This window comes from Scyliorhinus torazame, chromosome 3 (assembly GCF_047496885.1).
Source record: "Scyliorhinus torazame isolate Kashiwa2021f chromosome 3, sScyTor2.1, whole genome shotgun sequence".
Classification (NCBI taxonomy): Eukaryota; Metazoa; Chordata; class Chondrichthyes; order Carcharhiniformes; family Scyliorhinidae; genus Scyliorhinus; species Scyliorhinus torazame.
In genome coordinates, this window is record NC_092709.1 from 8,648,018 (window position 1) to 8,670,850 (window position 22,833).

Sequence of the window (22,833 nt, forward strand, 5' to 3'; positions counted from 1 at the left end):
TTATGAAAGAGCAGTGGTATAATCCAGGGGGAAAGAGCAGTGGTATAACCCAGAGGGAAAGAGCAGTGGTATAATCCAGGGGGAAAGAGCAGTGGTATAACCCAGGGGGAAAGAGCAGTGGTATAATTTGGGGGGTGGGTGAGGGGCAGCGGTATAATGGGGTGGCAGTGCCACGGTGCTATTGTCGGTGGACCAGAGTCAGACTCTGGGGTCCCGGGTTCAAATCCCACCCCGGCAGATGGTGAAATTTGAATTCAATAAAAATCTGGAATTAAAAGTCTCATGCTGACAATAATTGTCCACTGTCATAAACACCCACCTGGTTCACTAATGTCCTTTCAGGAAGGAAATCTGCCGTCCTTACCCGGTCTGGCCTACATGTGACTCCAGGCCCACAGCAATGTGGTTGACTCTTAAATGCCCTGAGGGTGGACAATAAATGCTGGCCCAGCCAGCGACATTCTCTGAATGCTAAAAAAAAAATGGGGGAGAGGGGATGGGGGAAGGAGCTGTGGTATAACCCGGAGGAGAGGCTTCAGCTCAGTTGGCTAGACAGCTGGCTCGTGATGAAGAGCAAGGCCAGCAGTGTGAGTTCAATTCCCCGTACCGGCTGAGGTTATTCATGAAGGCCCCTCCTTCTCAACACTGCCCCTGGCCTGAGGTGTGGTGACCCTCAGGTTAAATCACCACCGGTCAGCTCTCCCCTCAAAGGGGGAAGCAGCCTATGGGCGACTTCCGTTTTATGTGTGCTATATAATGATAAATTATAAATGAATTAAAAAGTCCTGTATTTGAAACCTTGCTGAATTAATCTAAACAGAACAGCATGGTAGCATTGTGGATAGCACAATTGCTTCACAGCTCCAGGGTCCCAGGTTCGATTCCGGCTTGGGTCACTGTCTGTGCGGAGTCTGCACGTTCTCCCCGTGTGCGCGTGGGTTTCCTCCGGGGGCTCCGGTTTCCTCCCACAGTCCAAAGATGTGCAGGTTAGGTGGATTGGCCGTGATAAATTGCCCTTTGTGTCCAAAATTGCCCTTAATGTTGGGTGGGGTTACTGGGTTATGGGGATAGGGTGGGGGTGTGGGCTTGGGTAGGGTGCTCTTTCCAAGGGCCGGTGCAGACTCGATGGGCCGAATGGCCTCCTTCTGCACTGTAAATTCTAAGATATCTATGGTAACAGCAGTTTATCTGAAGACTGGAGTATCAGAAATTTGATGGGATTGGATTTCCACATTAGATGTGGTTTGTAAGGCTCTGTGAACCTGACAATTAATGAACCAAAATGCCTTGGACAGTGCTGCTGTTCAGTGGGTTTAGTCCCTCCTCCCTCTCCTGCAATGTGTTCCATGATAGTGACATTGTACCAAATGACCACACAATGACCCGGTTAATTCATTCGAAGCAGTAGAATCTCCCAGAGTCACGCACACATGCCCCTGGAGGTTAGAAAGCGCAGTTACAATTTCCTCCAGTAAACAGGACTAACCTTCTTTACTTGTAACTTCTTCCCCTAGTGATGAAGTACAAGAAGAATGATGAGGATGAGTCCTTGCGGGACAAGCTGTCCAGGGTGAACATTCGGTCAATCAGGAAAAAGTCCAACCGAGTTACCAGCCACCTGAAGATCCTGACTGGAGGGGAACTGCAGGTATGTCACACGTTATTCATAAACCCTGCGCCGCCTTCGACCCGTTACCCCCTTCTTCACCAAGACGGCCTACCTCCAATTCCGTAATATCCCCAATCTCTACCTCCGCCAATCCACTGCTGAAACCCCCATTCATGACTGGGCGACACGGGAGCACAGTAGCTAGCACTGTGGCTTTACAGCGCCAGGGTCCCAAGTTCGATTCCCTGCTTGGGTCACTGTCTGTGCGGAGTCTGCACGTTCTCCCCGTGTGTGCGTGGGTTTCCTCCGGGTGCTCCGGTTTCCTCCCACAGTCCAAAGATGTGCAGGTGGGGTGGATTGGCCACGCTAAATTGCCCCTCCGTGTCCAGAAGGTTAGGTGGGGTTGCTGGGTTAGGGTGGAGGTGTGGGCTTAGTAGGGTGCTCTTCCCAAGGGCTGGCACAGACTCGATAGGCCGAATGGCCTCCTGCACTGTAAATTCAGTGACTGCCATCTCCCGGACTCAAATATTCTCGCTCCATGATTGGCCTCACACAGTCTCAGCTCACCCAAGGTTCTGCTGCCCTGTAGGGCAGCACGGTAGCATTGTGGATAGCACAATTGCTTCACAGCTCCAGGGTCCCAGGTTCGATTCCGGCTTGGGTCACTGTCTGTGCGGAGTCTGCACATCCTCCCCGTGTGTGCGTGGGTTTCCTCCGGGTGCTCCGGTTTCCTCCCACAGTCCAAAGATGTGCAGGTTAGGTGGATTGGCCATGATAAATTGCCCTTAATGTCCAAAATTGCCCTTAGGGTTGGGTGGGGTTACTGGGTTATGGGGATAGGGTGGAGGTGTGGATCTTGGGTAGGGCGCTCTTTCCGAGAGCCAATGCAGACTCGATGGGCCGAATGGCCTCCTTCTGCACTGTAAATTCTATAATCTATAAAAAACCTAACAACAGTGTCCCGATCACCGAGCAACCCTCGGCTCAATGATCTACTTTGATACAGCTTCACATTTATAATTCCCACCCTTGTATTCAAGTACCTCTTTGACCTTGGGCCTCTCTCTAACTCTTTTGTTAAAAATACTTTTATTGGCATTTGGAAGTAGTTTTGCGTATAAATAACAACACAAGGATGGTGACGGTGATTAACAAAATAGAAAAATGACAAAACATGAGGCCATCGCTGTCACCATAACTGTGACTGAGGCTCCGATACTGTTTTACCTTTTTACAGTAGTGTTAATTTTTACAGTATTTTGACAGGTTCCTACTGGGGCTCCTCCCACTTGGTGGCAGCAGACGCACCCAGCTTTACCCGCAGAACAGGTCCGTGAAGAGGCTTGTGAATTTATTCCACGTGTCGTGGAATCTCTCCTCGGACCCTCTTATCTCAAATTAAATTTTTTCCAGCCTCAGGAATTCGGTCAGATCTGAGAGCCATTCAGAAGTCTTCACCTGGCGGTCAGTGAAACAAAGGCCAGGCCCCCCCCCCCCACTTCCCGGTCCAGAGGTCTGGGTGCTCTGACGCCCTGAAGACCACCATAGATGGACACAGCTCTATCTTGACTGTCACCACCCCGGACTTGGCCTTGAAGAAGGTCACCCAGAACTCCCAGAGTCTGGGGGAAGGACCAGAACATGTGGGTGTGGTTGGCCGGGCCCCCTTGACACCGCTCACACTTACCCTCCACCTCCGGGAAGGACCCGCTCATGTGCATCTTGGTGAGGTGCACCCCCTTGAGCTGCATCAGGCTTACCCGGGGCGACAGGAGAAGGTGGAGTTGACTGTGCAGCTCCTCGATCCCGAGTCCTCCCTCTATCTCCACGCCCATCTCCTGCCCCCATTTACAAGCTGCTGCTTGGCTGCCCTTTCTTTCCTGCCCCTGTAGGCCCTCTAGGCTATGATTTTGCCCCTGATCACCACCTTCAGTGCCTCCCAGAACATAGAGTATCTGTTGCAACCAGTGCTATACCCCCCTTCCCCCTCCCCCTTTCCCCCCTTGGCTTTACCCCCTTCTCTGCAACCCCTGGTTGCACAGAAACCCACAGTTTGGCAGGGTAGAGCTGCCAAACTGCACCCTTGTACAGGGTGGTTCTGGCACTGTTGAATTCAGCCCGGCTCTTGGCCAGGTCAGCACCAATGTCCTGGTACAAGCGGATGGAATGTCCTTCCCACTTGCAGTCTCTCGCGCCCCTCGCCCACCTCAGGTTCCGCTCTTTGTCCTGGTGCCTATGCAGCCTCACGATTATCGCCCCGGTTGGCTTCCCCGCTTTGGGCGGCTGCTGAAGTGACCTGTGGGCCCGGACTACCTTGGCAAAGCCCTCCTCGCCAATCAGTATCCCAAGCATGGCCGCTATGTACTCTGTGGGTGTTATATTACGATATTGTAATACAGATATTACTCTTTTTGTCTAGCCGAGTTGGTGAAATATAGTCTTCCAGTGATGATAAAGTAATTTAATGAGTAATATAAAATAATCTCGTGAGTTCTTTTTACTTAATACTGAAATAGTAAACAAACAAATAACTGTAGATGAAACTATTAAATAAGATAATGCTATGTACTGATATCTATCAACTTCTTCTCTCTAGACGTCTCTCTTCTGTACTCTCTGTACTCCTGACACACCCTGCTCTAGGAAAGAGCGGGAAAATCTTTCTATAGGTCCTGATAATGTGGCCATCTAGTGTTCAATTGCCTGTACTTGCTTAACATAGTCTGATCATGTATTACTACACACGGAGATCACTACAGTGGGGTTCCTCCCCTCCCGTTCCCTCCGGCAGCCCCGCGATTCTCCAGTTCTGCTGATGTGAGCTGTTCTCCTGGTTGTGGACCTTTTCTTTTAGCCCCCTCTGGTTCCTGATCAGCCTCGCCACCTCGACCTCGAGCGCCGCGATCCAGTCCCCTTGGTCCTTAGCGGCCTTCTCGAGGTCTCTTGCTGTTGCCTCCTGGGCCCCCAGCCTCCGCTCCATCTTGGCCACAGCCTCCCTCATGGGGAACGTCGCGAGGTGATGAAGAACGTAACTTGTCCATCAGCGCCTGGGTCTGCGCTGAGAGCTCTCTGGAGTCGGTCTTTCCCAGTTCCGTATCACCTGGTGTGGCTGTCGTCTCCAAGGCTGAGGCTCCCCTCCCCTCGTCTTTGCTGGATTTTCGATTGACTTTTTCCCATTCCTCTTGTCAGTGCAGTTGCCGGGGGTAAGGCTGGGAGGTTGTAGATAATTTTGGTGCCGTTTGCTGGAGGTAAAAGGTCATAACCAAGGATTTTATGTGAGAGTCACCTTTCGTACGACCACTCAGCCGATGGCCACCACTGGACGCCCCCCTCCCTCACGCTTTGACCATTTCCAGCCCACACCCCTCTGAGCTCCTCCAGCTCCGGTCTCTATTACGTGTTATAGACCCCAGAGGAAAATAAAATAAATGCTTAAACGTTAAATCGAGATCTTACCTGGGACCCTGTCGGCCTGCGCGAGCTCTGGCCCTGGGAAGGCCACAGAGGAGCGGGTGGTTCCTTCTCATGACCTTCGTGTTCTGCGCTGGACGGAGAATGACCGTACAGGCGCAGTTGGTCAGGACCGCCATTGAAAACCTGGTCAATGGCCCTGTGCACATGTGCAGTTTGTTCTATTCCCGTTTTTTTTTTAGGTTTACAGGGAGCCATGCAGCTGCGCAGAAGAGAAAATGCAAACAAAAGTGAAACGGGGCTGAAGGGAGATGTGGGACGTGATTCTCCGGTCGCCGGCCCCAGAATCCCGTTCAGCGACTGGCCGGAGGATCCCCGTTTGCGCCGAAGACGAGGGCGGTGCCGCTTCTGCGACGCCCCGCCCCGCGAACGCATGGGTGGCCTCAGGACGTCACCTGAGGCCCTCCCCCAATGCTCCGCCCCCGATGGGCCGAGTCCAGCGCCGCCACAGTCGGGGGGTGGGGGGTGGGGGGAGCAGGAAGGGGTCTTTGGCGGGGCTGGAGGCACTGGTGGGGGTGGTCCAGGGGTGGTGAGGCTGGTTACAGAGGCGCAGTTCCTGGCAGGCCAGGACGGCGCGCGGCCGGCTCCATGTTGCACGGCCGCTGCCGTGCACAGGGGCGCCCACGGACCCAGCCATTCTCCGGCCGTATACCACCGGGCGGAGGACTGGGGCAGCTTTTGCGCCGTTTCTTTCTGGCGTAAACGCCACTGTTCCCACGCCGGGGTCAGCACTTGGTCTGAAAATCGGAGGACCCAGCCCCAGATGGTCCAGAAACAAAACACTTTGGCACAGGGCCGCACAGAGGGAGCAGGAGGGCAGCCGCAAAGGACAGGTTTCCCAGAACTGACGGGAGTCCCGAGAAACCAGGGAGGGACAGCAAACTTCCCACGGTGACAGCTAAATGAAGGAACAAGGACAGGGGACGCGAACAGATCTGTTCAGTGAAGTTAAGAGTGAGGAGTAGAGGAAGGTTCCGAGTTTAAAGTGGGAAAGCTGCTGGGAGCAGACTTAAAGCAAAATAGGCCTGCGAGAAGCCAGGAGGTCATTGGACATAAACAAAGATTGGCCACTGCCTACTCCGGGCCTGTGAAACAGGTGGCACGGTGGGTATCTGAGAGATCTCATAGAAGGTGAAGATTGACTGCACGTGGTGATCCAGGACAGAGGAACATCAGGAGGAGAGGTTGACATCCCGGAGCTGGATCCTTGGTGAAGATTTCTGAGGTTCCTCAGGCAGCACTTCCAAACCACAACCACTACCACCTAGAAGGACAAGAGCAGCAGATACATGAGAACCCCACCACCTGGAGGGTCCCCTCCAAGGCACTCACCCCCTTGAGTTGAAAATATATCGCAGTTCCTTCACTGGGACAGAATTGTGGAACTCCTCCCCAACAGCACAGTGGGTGTACCTACACATCAGGGACTGCAGAGGTTCAAAAAGGCAGCTCACCACCACCTTCTGAAGGGCAACTAGGGATGGGCAATAAATGCGGCCGAACCAGCGATGTCTCATCCTGTCAATTAAAATTTTTTTTAAACCCCCACACTCGGGCAGCACTGTTAAGTCAGAGGGCTTGAGCTGTATGGACGTGTCTCGGGGGGGGGGGGGGGGGGCTGTCAGGGAGTAGTGTCTGGGGGGGTGGGGCTGTCAGGGTGTAGTGGCTGGGGGGGGGGGCTGTCAGGGAGTAGTGTCTGGGGGGGGTTGCTGCCAGGGAGTAGTGTCTGGGGGGGGCTGCCAGGGAGTAGTGTCTGGGGGGGGGGTACTGTCAGGGAGTAGTGTCTGGGGGGGGGGGGGAGCTGTCAGGGAGTAGTGTCTGGGGGGGGGGTGCTGTCAGGGAGTAGTGTCTGGGGGGGGGGCTGTCAGGGAGTAGTGTCTAGGAGGGGGGGCTGTCAGGGAGTAGTGTCTGGGGGGGAGCTTTCAGGGAGTAGTGTCTGGGGGGGGTGTCAGCGAGTAGTGTCTGGGGGGGAGCTGTCTGGGAGTAGTGTCTGGGAGGGGCTGTCAGGGAGTAGTGTCTGGGGGGGCTGTCAGGGAGTAGTGTCTGGGGGGGGCTGTCAGGGAGTAGTGTCTGGGGGGTGCTGTCAGTGAGTAGTGTCTGGGGGGGGCTGTCAGGGAGAAGTGTCTGGGGGGGGGGCTGTCAGGGAGTAGTGTCTGGGGGGTGGCTGTCAGGGAGTAGTGTCTGGGGGGGGTCTATCAGGGAGTAGTGTCTGGGGGGGTGGCTGTCAAGGAGTAGTGTCTGGGGAGTGCTGTCAGGGAGTAGTGTCTGGGGGGGGCTGTCAGTGAGCAGTGTCTGGGGGGGGTGCTGTCAGGGAGTAGTGTCTGGGGGGGGCTGTCAGGGAGTAGTGTCTGGGGGGGGGCTGTCAGGGAGTAGTGTCTGGGGGGGGCTGTCAGTGAGTAGCGTCTGGGGGGGGCTGTCAGGGAGTAGTGTCTGGGGGGGCTGTCAGGGAGTAGTGTCGGGGGGGCTGTCAGGGAGTAGTGTCTGGGGGGGGTCAATCAGGGAGTAGTGTCTGGGGGGGGAGCTGTCAGGGAATAGTGTCTGGGGGGGGCTGTCAGGGAGTAGTGTCGGGGGGGGCTGTCAGGGAGTAGTGTCTGGGGGGGGCTGTCAGGGAGTAGTGTCTGGGGGGGCTGTCAGGGAGTAGTGTCTGGGGGGGGGGGGCTGCCAGGGAGTAGTGTCTGGGGGGGGGCTGTCAGGAAGTAGTGTCTGGGGGTGGGTTGTCAGTGAGTAGTGTCTGGGGGGGGGCTGTCAGGGAGTAGTGTCTGGGGGGGGGCTGTCAGTGAGTAGTGTCTGGGGGGGGCTGTCAGGGAGTAGTGTCTGGGAGGGGGCTGTCAGGGAGTAGTGTCTGGGGGGGGCTGTCAGGGAGTAGTGTCTGGGGTGGGCTGTCAGGGAGTAGTGTCTGGGGTGGGCTGTCAGGGAGTAGTGTCTGGGGGGGGCTGTCAGGGAGTAGTGTCTGGGGGGGGCTGTCAGGGAGTAGTGTCTGGGGGGGGGCTGCCAGGGAGTAGTGTCTGGGGGGGGGCTGTCAGGAAGTAGTGTCTGGGAGTGGGTTGTCAGTGAGTAGTGTCTGGGGGGGGCTGTCAGGGAGTAGTGTCTGGGGGGGGGGCTGTCAGGGAGTAGTGTCTGGGGGGGGGGGCTGTCAGGGAGTAGTGTCTGGGGGGGGGCTGCCAGGGAGTAGTGTCTGGCGGGGGGGGCGCTGTCAGGGAGTAGTGTCTGGGGGGGGGGCTGTCAGGGAGTAGTGTCTGTGGGGGGCTGCCAGGGAGTAGTGTCTGGGGGGGGGGGGGGGCTGCCAGGGAGTAGTGTCTGGGGGGGGGCGCTGTCAGGGAGTAGTGTCTGGGGGGGGGGCTGTCAGGGAGTAGTGTCTGGGGGGGGCTGCCAGGGAGTAGTGTCTGGGGGGGGGGGCTGCCAGGGAGTAGTGTCTGGGGGGGGGGGCGCTGTCAGGGAGTAGTGTCTGGGGGGGGGGCTGTCAGGGAGTAGTGTCTGGGGGGGCTGTCAGGGAGTAGTGTCTGGGGGGGGAGCTGTCAGGGAGTAGTGTCTGGGGGGGGCTGCCAGGGAGTAGTGTCTGGGGGGGGGGCTGTCAGGGAGTAGTGTCTGGGGGGGGCTGCCAGGGAGTAGTGCCTGGGGGGGGCTGCCAGGGAGTAGTGTCTGGGGGGGGGCGCTGTCAGGGAGTAGTGTCTGGGGGGGGGGCTGTCAGGGAGTAGTGTCTGGGGGGGCTGTCAGGGAGTAGTGTCTGGGGGGGGAGCTGTCAGGGAGTAGTGTCTGGGGGGGGCTGCCAGGGAGTAGTGTCTGGGGGAGGGGCTGTCAGGGAGTAGTGTCTGGGGGGGGAGCTGTCAGGGAGTAGTGTCTGGGGGGGGGCTGGTTGCTCCAGTTGGGAGTGTCTATGTGGCTGGCTGTTTCAGCTGGAAGACTTTTTTAATCAACGGCCCAGGAGAGCTGGGAGTGAGGGCGCTCCGTAAGGATAAAGTTGACATGCTAATTGCAGTCTGAACATGCACCAACTGTGCCTCACCTACCACAAGGGAAACCAGTTGCTTCATCTCCGGATGCACCTGTGGGCTCCGGAGCAATAGGTCAGAAGGTGAAAAAATTGAGGGAGAACTAGGGAATAGGGACAGTGTGGCTCTGAGGCAGAGCAGACAGGGAGAAGTTGCTGAACACAGCGGGTCTGGTGGCCTGAAGTGCATATGTTTTAATGCAAGAAGTATTACGGGTAAGGCAGATGAACCTAAGAGCTTGGATTAGTACTTGGAACTATGATGTCGTTGCCATTACAGAGACCTGGTTGAGGGAAGGACGGGATTGGCAGCTAAACGTTCCAGGATTTAGATGTTTCAGGCGGAATAGAGGGGGATGTAAAAGGGGAGGCGGAGTCGCGCTACTGGTTAGGGAGAATATCACAGCTGTACTACGGGAGGACACCTCAGAGGGCAGTGAGGCTATATGGGTAGAGATCAGGAATAAGAAGGGTGCAGTCACAATGTTGGGGGTTTACTACGGGCCTCCCAACAGCCAGCGGGAGATCGAGGAGCAGATAGGTAGCCAGATTTTAGAAAAGAGTAAAAACAACAGACTTCAACTTCCCCAATATTGACTGGAGCTCATTTAGTGCCAGGGGCTTAGACGGGGCAGAGTTTGTAAGGAGCATCCAGGAGGGCTTCTTAAAACAATATGTAGACAGTCCAACTAGGGAAGGGGCTGTACTGGACCTGGTATTGGGGAATGAGCCCGGCCAGGTGATAGAAGTTTCAGTAAGGGAGCATTTCAGGAACAGTGACCACAATTCAGTAAGTTTTAAAGTGCTGGTGGACAAGGATAAGAGTGGTCCTAGGGTGAATGTGCTAAATTGGGGGAAGGCTAATTATAACAATATTAGGCGGGAACTGAAGAACCTAGATTGGGGGTGGATGTTTGAGGGTAAATCAACATCTGACATGTGGGAGGCTTTCAAGTGTCAGTTGAAAGGAATTCAGGACCGGCATACGTTGAACGGCTGAGGATCCTGGGATTATATTCATTGGAGTTTAGGAGGTTGAGGGGAGATCTAATAGAAACTTACAAGATAATGAATGGCTTAGATAGGGTGGACGTAGGGAATGTTGTTTCCATTAGCAGGGGAGACTAGGACCCGGGGGCACAGCCTTAGAATAAAAGGGAGTCACTTTAGAACAGAGATGAGGAGAAATTTCTTCAGCCAGAGAGTGGCGGGTCTGTGGAATTCATTGCCACAGAGGGCGGTGGAGGCCGGGACGTTGAGTGTCTTTAAGACAGAAGTTGATAAATTCTTGATTTCTCGAGGAATTAAGGGCTATGGAGAGAGAGCGGGTAAATGGAGTTGAAATCAGCCATGATTGAATGGTGGAGTGGACTCGATGGGCCGAATGGCTTTACTTCCGCTCCTATGTCTTATGGCATGTTCCTGTGAGGAAGAAGGATAAATACAGCAAATTTCGGGAACCTTGGATAACGAGAGATATTGTAGGCCTCGTCAAAAAGAAAAAGGAGGCATTTGTCAGAGCTAAAAGGCTGGGAACCGACGAAGCCTGTGTGGAATATAAGGAAAGTAGGAAGGAACTTAAGCAAGGAGTCAGGAGGGTTAGAAGGGGTCACGAAAAGTCATTGGCAAATAGGGTTAAAGAAAATCCCAAGGCTTTTTACACCTACATAAAAAGCAAGAGGGTAGCCAGGGAAAGGGCTAGCCCACTGAAGGATAGGCAAGGGAATCTATGTGTGGAGCCAGAGGAAATGGGTGAGGTACTAAATGAATACTTTGCATCAGTATTCACCAAAGAGAAGGAATTGGTGAGTCTGGAGAAGGGTGTGTAGATAGCCTGGGTCACATTGGGACCCCAAAAGATGAGGTGTTGGGCGTCTTGAAAAATATTAAGGTAGATAAGTCCCCAGGGCCTGATGGGATCTACCCCAGAATACTGAAGGAGGCTAGAGAGGAAATTGCTGAGGCCTTGACAGAAATCTTTGGATCCTCACTGTCTTCAGGTGATGTCCTGGAGGACTGGAAAATAGCCAATGTTGTTCCTTTGTTTAAGAAGGGTAGCAAGGATAATCCAGGGAACTACAGGCCAGTGAACCTTACGTGAGTGGTAGGGAAATTACTGGAGAGAATTCTTCGAGACAGGATCTACTCCCATTTGGAAGCAAATGGACGTATTAGTGAGAGGCAGCATGGTTTTGTGAAGGAGAGGTTGTGTCTCACTAACTTGATAGAGTTTTTCGAAGAGGTCACAAAGATGATTGATGCAGTAGGGCAGTGGATGTTGTCTATATGGACTTCAGTAATGCCTTTGACAGGGTCCCTCATGGTAGACTGGTACAAAATGTGAAGTCACACGGGATCTGGGGTGAGCTGGCAAGGTGGATACAGAACTGGCTAGGTCATAGAAGGCAGAGAGTAGCAATGGAAGGGTGCTTTTCTAATTGGAGGGCTGTGACTAGTGATGTTCCGCAGGGATCAGTGCTGGGATCTTTGCTGTTTGTAGTATATATAAATGATTTGGAGGAAAATGTAACTGGTCTGATTAGTAAGTTTGCAGATGACACAAAGGTTGGTGGAATTGCGGATGGCGATGAGGACTGTCAGAGGATACAGCAGGATTTAGATTGTTTGGAGACTTGGGCGGAGAGATGGCAGATGGAGTTTAATCCGGACAAATGTGAGGTAATGCATTTTGGAAGGTCTAATGCAGGCAGTGAAATTCAGTGAATGGTAGAACCCTCAAGAGTATTGAAAGTCAGAGAGATCTAGGTGTACAGGTCCACAGGTCACTGAAAGGGCAACACAGGTGGAGAAGGTAGTCAAAAAGGTATACGGCATGCTTGCCTTCATTGGCCGGGGCACTGAGTATAAGAATTGGCAAGTCATGTTGCAGCTGTACAGAACCTTAGTTAGGCCACACTTGGAGTATAGTGTTCAATTCTGGTCGCCACACTACCAGAAGGATGTGGAGGCTTTAGAGAAGGTGCAGAAGAGATTTACCAGGATGTTGCCTGGTATGGAGGGCATTAGCTATGAGGAGCGGTTGAATAAACTTGGTTTGTTCTCACTGGAACGACGGAGGTTGAGGGGCGACCTGATAGAGGTCTACAAAATTATGAGGTGCATAGACAGAGTGGATAGTCAGAAGCTTTTCCCCAGGGTAGAGGGGTCAATTACTAGGGGGCATAGGTTTAAGGTGAGAGGGGCAAGGTTTAGAGTAGATGTACGAGGCAAGTTTTTTACGCAGAGGGTAGTGGGTGCCTGGAACTCGCTACCGGAGGAGGTGGTGGAAGCAGGGACGATAGTGACATTTAAGGGGCATCTTGACAAATACATGAATAGGATGGGAATAGAGGGATACGGACCCAGGAAGTGTAGAAGATTGTAGTTTAGTCGGGCAGCATGGTCGGCATGGGCTTGGAGGGCCGAAGGGCCTGTTCCTGTGCTGTACATTTCTTTGTTGTTTGTTTCGTTCTATCTCCCTGACTGCTGGGGCTCTCGAGGGTCCAGGTACTGCATTCAGGTGGAGTTGAGAGGGACAACTGTAGGGAAGTGTCTATTGTGAGACAGGGGAGGGAGGTGGGAAGGTGCTCACAGAGGGGATGCGCATGGGTGGATGTCGCAGACCCTGAGAGGGATGAGGGTCAGGGCATTACCAGGAGTCCTCAGCTCTCGCCCTTAATATTCTCTCTGAGATTTTGATTCGGGTGAATCATGGAGCCAGTCGAGGTGGCAATTCTTCTGATTGCGATTAAGGAGCAGCGACATCGACGTGCCGCTGCACACGGCTAGGACCAGTGTTCAGCGGAGGAGGGGGTGCAGGAGGGGGCGCAGAGCCTGTTGCTGTTCCAGGAGCAGGACCACAGATGGTGGAGCCTCGGAGGTGACACCACCAGCCACAGGTATTCCGCTGTCGAACATCCTACCTCCAGATGTCAGAGGTCCAGTGCTGTAGATGACGGCATCTGTCCCAGGGGCCAGTGGAGCACCCGTGGGTGATGCAAGAGTTGGCACCACATGGACTAGGAGGTCACCTTTGCCTGTGTCACTGAAAGTTACTGCCGCTCTGAACTTCTATGCCAGTGGCTCCATTTCAGGGCAGCAGGGGTGACCTGTGTGGCATATACCAATCAGGAGCGCACAAGTACATAAGAGAGGTCACAGATGTACTATTCACATGTACATCAACTTGGACCTGGACCAGGCTAGTTAGGACACCAGTGCCATGGTCTTCTCCTGCACAGCAGGCATGCCCCAGGTGCAGGGCACCACCAACCAAACCCATATGGCTCTGCGTTCGCCATGGCAGCATGGGGCATCATTTATTAACCCCGAGGTTAATGTCCCACCCCCTTAATGTCCCGTTCATCTGTGACCACGCAATGTGCTTCAAGCAGGTGTATGCCCGTTTCCCAGGGAGCACCCATGATAGTTACATCCTGCAGCGCTCATAGATCCCGGCCGTCTTTGAGGAAGAGCAGCAGCTGGCGGGGTGGCTCCTCAGGGACACTGGGTGGCCCCTCGGGAGGTGTCCTAGCTCACCTGGCCCCAGTCCTGGTTAATGTGCGGGCCACAAACAACGAGGTTCATGCGTCGACACGTATGCTGGTCGTGCGGGCGTTTGGCCTGCTGAAGATGTGGTTCTGTTGCCTGGTCCGGTTGTTGGGATCCCTCCAATACAGCCCCAGATGTTGTCCAGCATCACGTTCATCTGCTGCGCTGTGTACAACCTGGCATTGAAGCAGGGAGAGCAACTGGACGGGAGGAGATGGAGCAACGCCACATCTCCTCGGATGAGGAGAATGTTGAGGAGGGCAGTGAAGGTCAAACCGCTGAAGAGAAGGAAGGACCTCGGATGAGGATTAGGGTTGCCCTCATTGCCTCTCTATTTGCAGGCGGCCAGGACAAGGGTGTGAAGAGCTCTCCCACTGTGGAGTCTGACATCAACTCACTAATTATTATTTTATTTTTTTAAATTCAGAGTACCCAATTCATTTTTTCCAATTAAGGGGCAGTTTAGCGCGGCCAATCCACCTCCCCTGCACATCTTTGGGTTGTGGGGGTGAAACCCACGCAAACACGGGGAGAATGTGCAAACTCCACACGGACAGTGACCCCGAGCCGGGATCGAACCTGGGACCTCGGCGCCGCGAGGCCGCAGTGCTAACCACTGATTCAACTCACTAATGTGGTGCCTGTGGGAGGTCATCGTGATGGTGGCTACATCCGTGGGCACGGCGCTAAAGTGCTGGGCCGTACGCTGCAGGAGAGTGATGGTGACTTGCATTGAGGACTGAGCGATGCTTCTCTCCTCCCCAGCGACAAGTCTGACTCCTGCCTGACTGAGAGCTGGACGCGTCCTGTCAATGGACGGGTTTACCAAGGGGCACAGAGACACTGGATGATAAATCTCAGTAACTTCAATCCAGTGTTAAAGTAAGCCTACTTGTGACAATAATAAAGATTATTATTATTATATGTTTGAAATGAAGTGGGTGCGGCGAATGTGGTAATAATTCACCAGTGCAGTTGTATCATGTTCTGCTGTTATGTTATGTTATTAACCCTGTGGGCTCCACCTATGGGCCATTGTGTGGCTTCACCCACAGGGGGATATGTTGGGGCGAGTACGGGCTCCACCCATGGCTCCACCCCTTTAGAGGAAGTATAAAGAGCAGCTGTCCTGCAGGCAGTTCCCAGTATTGTACCAGCCGCAGGATGATTAAAATCACGGTTTACTTCTCCGCGTGTCTTTGAGTGAATTGATGGTCGCATCAATTTAATCATCTTAAAATACGACTATGGGATCAGCCCTCAAACCTGACAGACTGGAACTCGATCCGCAGGCCACGGAGGCGAAAGAAATTTTTTCGCACTGGCTTTGATGCTTCAAGGCCTACCTCGCCGCGTCGTCCACGCCATCCGTCACTGACGGACAGAAGCTGAGCCTCCTCCACGCATGGGTGAGCCATCGCATTTCTGTCCAGCTCGACGAGGCCGCCTCCTATACAGAGGCCCTCGCGCTGCTCGAACGCCTCTACATACGGCCTGTGAACGAGGTCTATGCGCGACACGTCTTCCCCACTCACCGCCAGCGCCCCGGGGAGTCGCTAGATGACTACCTACGCGACCTCAAAGCCCTCGCGCGCAACTGTAATTACCAGGCCGTTACGGCCACTCAGCACATGGAGCTCGCCGCCCGAGACGTCTACGTGGCGGGAGTCCGGTCGAATTATGTGAGATAGCGCCTGCTCGAAAAAGGGGCCCAGGACCTGGACGACACTGTAAAGTTAGCCACCTCTCTGGAGGTTGCTTTTCAGAGCCTTACTGCGTTCCCGGTCGACCACGCGACTCCTTCGTGGACCCCCGACCAGAGACGACCCCCGGCCGCCCGCCCATCATGGGGGGCTACCCAGCTATTTTTGCGGCCAGTCTCAACACCCCCGACAGTACTGCCCGCCCCACAACGTGAACTGCAGCAGCTGCGTGCAAAAAGGACACTTCGCCAAGGTCTGCCTGGCCAGGTCTAAGAACTCTAACTCTCAGACCCGACCCTCAGACTCACAGGCCCGCAGACCCCGCAATGTGGCAGCGTGTCTGCCGACTCCGCCCCCTCACAACACGTGCGACTCATGGGGGCCGCCACCTTGGCCATCCTCCCCCACGCGGCCGGCCACGTGCAATCCATGGGGGACGCCATCTTGGACGCCATCTTCCTCACCACCCGCCACGCTCGACCAACGGGGGCCGTCATCTTGGCCTCCATCTGCTACACCACTCGACGTGTACGATCTACATGGACAGTCATCGCGGGGCCGCCCCAGCACCTCCGATCTCGCCGCCGGCTACCTGCAACTCAGCGCGGTCACCCTGGACGAGTCGCGGCCCAAGCACCTCCGGAGCTCCATGATGGCCGTCCGGGTTAACGGGCACGAGATGCCCTGCCTTTTCGACTCCGGGAGCACAGAGAGCTTCCCAATTTTTCCGACGCAACAAACCTTCTCCCTCGCCACTGGGTCGCACTCGGTGCAAATCCAAGGGTGCACTACTGCAACCCTAGCAATACAGGGCACTGAGTACTCTAATTTTAAACTATATGTGCTCCCGGACCTCTGCGCTCCTCTCCTATTGGGACTCGACTTCCAATGTAACCTCAGGCGCCTAACTCTTAAGTTCAGGGGGCCCCTACCCCCAGTCACCATATGCAGCCTCGTGACCCTAAAGGTCGACCCTCCCCCTCCCTTCGCAAACCTCACCGCCGACTGCAAGCCAGTCGCCACCAGAAGCAGGCGGTATAGCATGCAGGACAGGACGTTCATTCGGTCTGAGGTCCAGCATCTCTTGCGGGAGGGGGTCATCGAGGCCAGCAATAGCCCCTGGAGAGCTCAGGTGGTGGTCGTCAAGACCGGGGAAAAGTTCCGGATGGTAATTGATTACATTGCAAACCATTAACCGCCCATGGCTCCTCTCCTTAAGAGGAAGTACAAAGAGCAGCTGACCTGCAGGCAGTTCCCAGTATTGTACCAGCCGCAGGCAGGCACTGTTCTAAGCTGATTAAAACCACGGTTTACTTCTCCTCGTGTCTTTGAGTAAATTGATGGTCGCATCAGTGGGGTCACAGGAGATTCATACATTGTGTACAAAATGATACGGGGAAGAGATAGTGGGCACGATAAAATTGTTTCCCTTGGTGGAGAATTCTAGAACAGGGCAACATCGACTCAAGATAAGAGGCAGAAGGTGTAGAGGGGACATGAGGAAGAATGTTTTTACACAGAGGGCAGTGGGAGTCTGGAATTCGCTGCCCGAGTCGGTGGTGGAGGCAGAGACCCGAAACTGTTTTAAAAAGTACCTGAATCTGCACCTAAGTGCTGTCAGCTACAGGGCTGTGGGCCCGGCGCAGGAAGGTGGGATTAGAAAAGGGAACCTGGGCGTCCTCGGGCTGGCATGGACAAGATGGGCTGAAGGCCCTCCTTCAGTGCTGTAGCTTTTCCATGGTTCTACCAGCATAGACCCATTGGGCTGATGGGTCAGTTCCTATGTTGAACATCCCGTGTCACTCTGCATTTAGTACCCAGCCCATCATTCTTTGATTATTGACAGTGAATTGTGATAGGCAGCCCAGCATGTGCTAGAACCAAACATATTGCATCTTTTGTCCTTAAACCCAAGTTCTGTATGCTTATGTAATTATAATATATCTGATTATATCTCCTGGCAGGGACATACGTCAGCATTGAGGTTAATAATAATATTTTTTTAATCATCTTTATTGTCACAAGTAGGCTTACACTGCAATGAAGTTACTGTGAAAAGCCCCTAGTCCCCACATTCCAGCGCCTGTTCGGGTACACTGAGGGAGAATTCAGAATGTCCAATTCACCTAACACGCACGTCTTTCATAACTAGTGGGAGGAAACCGGAGCACCCGGAGGAAACCCACGCAGACACGGGGAGAACGTGCAGACTCCGCACAGACAGTGACCCAAGCCGGGAATCAAACTTGGGACCCTGGCGCTGTGCGCCCGCAGTGCTAGCCACTGTGCTGCCGTGCTGCGTCAGTTGCTGATTAGCAACCGCCTTGCTTTAGTTTGCTTATTCACACTGCTGGAGTTTAACCGGCTAAAACCACACAGTTTGGCAACAATGAAGCCTCTGTCACTTTTTTTAAAAAATCTAGAGTACCCAATTCATTTTTTTCCAATTAAGGGGCAATTTAGCGTGTTCAATCCACCTACCCTGCACATCTTTGGGTTGTGGGGGCAAAACCCACGCAAACACGGGGAGAATGTGCAAACTCCACACGGACAGTGACCCAGGGCTGGGATTGAACCTGGGACCTCGGCGCCGTGAGGCACCAGGGCTAACCCACTGCGCCACCGTGCTGCCACAAGCCTCTGTCAGTTGACCAGCCTGACCACTTGGCTGTTTGGAGATAGACTCAGAAATGTTGTTTGTAGCTGAGTTGGATGCATGTGTGCAACTGGGAGGAGATTAAAAGCTTACCCACTTGCAGTTAGGAAGTGTCGCCTTGTATGCATATTTGCATCAGTTGTATTTGGTTATTTACAGGTCAAAGATGAGACGTTTGACAGAGAAGAGAAAACATTTCGAAATCTGGAGAAGGCTGTGAGACTTTGTTCAAAGAATACTTCATATTACCTTCAAAACATTCAGGTAAATGTTCGAGCTGTTGGTGAGTTGATTGTTAACAATGCTTTGCCCAATGTTGTGCTCTTTATGTTGCTAAATTCAGGATAGTTGGCGTAGTGTTCACAAAGACCCCAAAATAGCTTTAACTTGAACAAAGCTATCGATTTATTAACACTACTAATTTGGATTCGACACATACTCCTAAAGAATACAGAGTTGATAATTAACATATAATCTGCACTCACAGCTAATCTCTACACCATTATAAACTATGAGCTGCTCTCACTCACACTATCTTTGCTTCAGTCTATGCTCTCGCTAACTCCTTCACTTCTCTCCCACAAGGCTTAGCACCAATGTCTTATATACTTGTAACTCTAGCTCCCTCTAGTGGCTGATCTGGACATTTCATTCGTCCTTGTAGTTCTCACATTTATGATGAAATGAAAATCGCTTATTGTCACAAGTAGGCTTCAAATGAAGTTACTGTGAAAAGCCCCTAGTCGCCACATTCCGGCGCCTGTTCGGGGAGGCTGTTCTGGGAATTGAACCGTGCTGCTGGCCTGCCTTGGTCTGCTTTCAAAGCCAGCGATTTAGCCCTGTGCTAAACAGCCCCTAATAACACCAGGGCAGCACTGTGGCACAGTGAGTTAGCCCTGCTGCCTCACGGGGCCGAGGTCCCAGGTTCGATCCCGTCTCTGGTTAACTGTCCGCGTGGAGTTTGTACATTCCCCCCGTGTTTGCATGGGTTTCGCCTCCACAACACAAAGATGTGCAGGGTAGGCTAAATTGCCCCTTAATTGGAAAAAATGAATTGGGTACACTAAATTTTTTTTTAAAATTATGATAATACTACACCCAACTTTGTGCTGGGGACTGCATCGCAGCCACTTTTGGAGTTTATTTTATGTTTAAGCTACAGAGAACAGAACTGTTTATTTTTCTGGGGAGACATGTATCATGGCCAAAATGCTAATAACCTTTGCACTGGTAAGCTTGTCTACGATGCATAGGTTACAGGAATATTAAGAATACGTTTCTCTTATCAAATCATAGAATTTATAGTGCAGAAGGAGGCCATTCGGCCCATCGAGTCTACACCAGCCCTTGAAAAGAGCACCCTACTTAAGCCCACACCTCCACCCTATCCCTGTAACCCAGTAACTCAGTAACCCCACCTAACCATTTTTGGACACTAAGGGGCAGTTTATAAGACCATAAGACACAGGAGCAGAATTAGGCCACTCGGCCCATCGAGTCTGCTCCGCCATTCAATCATGGCTGATATTTTTCTCATCCCCATTCTCCTGCCTTCTCCCCATAACCCCTGAGCCCCTTATTAATCAAGAACCTATCTATCTCTGTCTTAAAGACACTCAGTGATTTGGCCTCCACAGCCTTCTGCGGCAAAGACTTCCACAGATTCACCACCCTCTGGCTGAAGAAATTCCTCCTCATCTCTGTTTTAAAGGATCGTCCCTTTAGTCTGAGATTGTGTCCTCTGCTTCTAGTTTTTCTTACAAATGGAAACATCCTCTCCACGTCCACTCTATCAAGGCCTTGCAGTATCCTGTAAGTTTCAATAAGATCCCCCCTCATCCTTCTAAACTCCAACGAGTACAGACCCAGAGTCCTCAACCGTTCCTCATACGACAAACTGTCCATTCCAGGGATAATTCTTGTGAACCTCCTCTGAACCCTTTCCAAGGCCAGCACATCCTTCCTTAGATACGGGCCCAAAACTGCTCACAATACTCCAAATGGGGTCTGACCAGAGCCTTATACAGCCTTAGAAGTATGTCCCTGGTCTTGTATTCTAACGCTCTTGACATAAATGCTAACATTGCATTTGCCTTCTTAACTGCCAACTGAACCTGCACGTTAACCTTAAGAGAAACGTGAACAAGGACCCCCAAGTCCCTTTGTGCTTCTGCTTTCCGAAGCATTTCCCCATTTAGAAAATAGTCTATGCCTAAATTCCTCCTTCCACAATGCATAACCTCACATTTCTCCACATTGTATTTCATTTGCCACTTCAATGCCCACTCTCCTAGCCTGTCCAAATCCTTCTGCAGCCCCCTTGCTTCCTCAATACTATCCGTCCCTCTACAGATCTTTGTATCATCTGCAAACTTAGCAACAGTGCCTTCAGTTCCTCTTCCAGATCAATGAACTTTCATAGAAAATGTCCCAGTTATTGGATCTCGGGAAAGCTTTGTCTCAATATGCTCAGGGTGCCGATTTGATCAGTGTGCAGAGATGTATGAAATATACATATAGCAATATACAAACATACAAAATAGGAACAGGAGTCTGCCATGTGGCCCCTCGAGCCATCATTCGGGCACTCGAGTCGCTCCACCATTCAATAAGTTGATGGCTAATCTGTTCGAATCCCACATTCCCATCTACCCCGATAACTTTTGATCCCCTTACCCAAGAAGAATATATCTACCTCCGCCCTAAAGTTACTCAATGACTCCACGTTCAGGACCTTCTGAGGCAGCTCCTAAGTCGCATAACCCTCTGAGAGGAAATAAATTCTCTGTCATAAGGGGGTGACTCCTCATTTTAAAACAGCGTCCCTGATTCTGGATTCACCCTGAAGAGGGAACATCATTGAAACTCAATGAAGTATTTTTGAAGCCAAGTCACAGATATAATGTAAGAAACACGGCAGCAATTTGCATACAGCAGGATCCCACAAAGAGCATGTGGGATTACCAGATAATCTGTTTTACTATTTTGATTCAACTGATAAATATTTGCCCAGGACTCCACGGACAAGTTTGAAATAGTGTCATGGGACCTTTTGCAACCAGTGAAGAGTGCAGACAGAGCCCCGGTTTAATGTCTCAGCTGAATAGTTCCTCTCTGACAGTGCAGCACTCCCTGTGATTAGTACAAGGACCCCAACGATTCACAATATATATTAATGATTTAGACGAGGGAACAAAATGAATTTGCAGATGACACAAAGTTGTGTGGGAGGGTGAGCTGTGAGGAGGAAGCAGAGATACTTCAGTGTGATTTGGACAAGTTGGGTGAGTGGACAAATGAATGGCAGATCAGTGTAATTTGGATAAATGTGAGGATATCCACTTTGGTAGCCAAAACGAGAAGGAAACTATTATCTGAATGGCCATAAATTAGGAGAGGGGAAAGTGCAACGAAACCTGGGTGTCCCCGTACACCAGTCGCTGAAGGTAAGCATGCAGGTGCAGCAGGCGGTAAAGAAGGTTAATGGTATGTTGGCCTTCATTTCGAGAGGTTGCGAGTACAGGAGCAGGGCCTTGGTGAGGCCACACCTGGAATATTGTGTGCAGTTTTAGTCTCCTTGGGCGGGATTTAACTAAATGGGAACAAATGGGGACGTGTTTAATCGCATGTTTCCCGGACGGCGCTCACAGCATCCCCCAAACACCCACGTCGGCCCGATCGCCACCACATAAAAACTGCCAGCTTGGCACCCTGGCTGTGCCCCTGACAGCTGGGCACCTCGGCATTGCCAGACTGGCACCTGGTGGCACTGCCAGGGTGCCTGTGTGACACCAGCAGTGCCAGGGTGCCACCCTTCCCAAAGGGCCTGCACCTGTTGGCCTCCAATCCCCTGGGAGACCCCCACGAGGGCCGTTCCATCTGGTCCTCAATACTGGAGACCAGTACAGAACGGCACTCACCCGAGGTCTCCAAGGCAAAGGGGATAGATCCCAATGCCCCGGGTACCTCAGGAAACTGCATATTAAAGTCACCATCTGTCTCGCTCTAATATGCAGATTTGCCAAAAAGTGATCCCGTATACAAAGGATTTACATTGCAATGTCTCGTGAGATCGCGTTAGATCTCGCACGGTATTGCGAGCCAGGCAGATCCCAGGAGTGAGGTCTCCCAGCTTCTATCGGCCATGCTGCGCGCGGCAAGCTGCTTTTCGACCATTTCATCAGGAAGGATGTTCTCGCTCTCGAGGGAGAGCAGCGAAGGTTTACCAGACTGATTCCTGGGATGGTGGGATTGACGCACAAGGACAGATTGAATCGGCTGGGATTGTATTCGCTGGAGTTCAGAAGGATGAGGGAGGGATCTCACAGAAACCGATAAAATTATTTTTTTTTAAAGATTTTCTTTTCACATTTATTAATTTTTAAAGATTTTTTTTCCAATTAAGAGGCAATTTAGCGTGGCCAATTCATCTACCCCTTCAGTATGCCCTGCAGCCATTCAGTGACATATCTGGCCATGACACCAGGAAGGCAACATACCATCCTGGAGTTTCTTTTGTGGCCACAGAAATGCCTGTCAGTTCCCCTCACAATTGAATCTCTATAACCCAGACATTCTTCCTCCTCCCTCGTGTGCAGGAGGCCCACCCATGGTGTCATGAAGTTGGCTGCCACTGCTTTCCCCGACACAGTTATCTCCCCCGACAGTATCCAAATCTGGGGGAGATGACTCTGTAGGTGAAGGCAGTGGCAGCCACTGGGGGTGGCCATGAGGGACTCCTGCACTACCTGCCTTCCTCTACTCTGCCTGGTAGTCACCCCTGCCCTTACTGCATGTTCAGCCTTCACCTGTGGGTGTGACCACCTCACTGAAAGTGCTATTCACGACTTGCTCA

General features: G+C 52.5%; 1 protein-coding gene across 1 annotated transcript in view; it reads left to right on the forward strand.

Moving 5' to 3' along the window:
- The window catches only part of arhgef38 (Rho guanine nucleotide exchange factor (GEF) 38), a 149,980-nt gene that overhangs the window by 89,655 nt on the left and 37,492 nt on the right, over window positions 1–22,833 (forward strand). Inside the window, exons 6-7 of the mRNA XM_072495262.1 lie at window positions 1,515–1,648; window positions 18,138–18,242. Coding sequence (XP_072351363.1) covers window positions 1,515–1,648; window positions 18,138–18,242 — 239 coding nt within the window. The remainder of the gene's footprint in view (window positions 1–1,514; window positions 1,649–18,137; window positions 18,243–22,833) is intronic.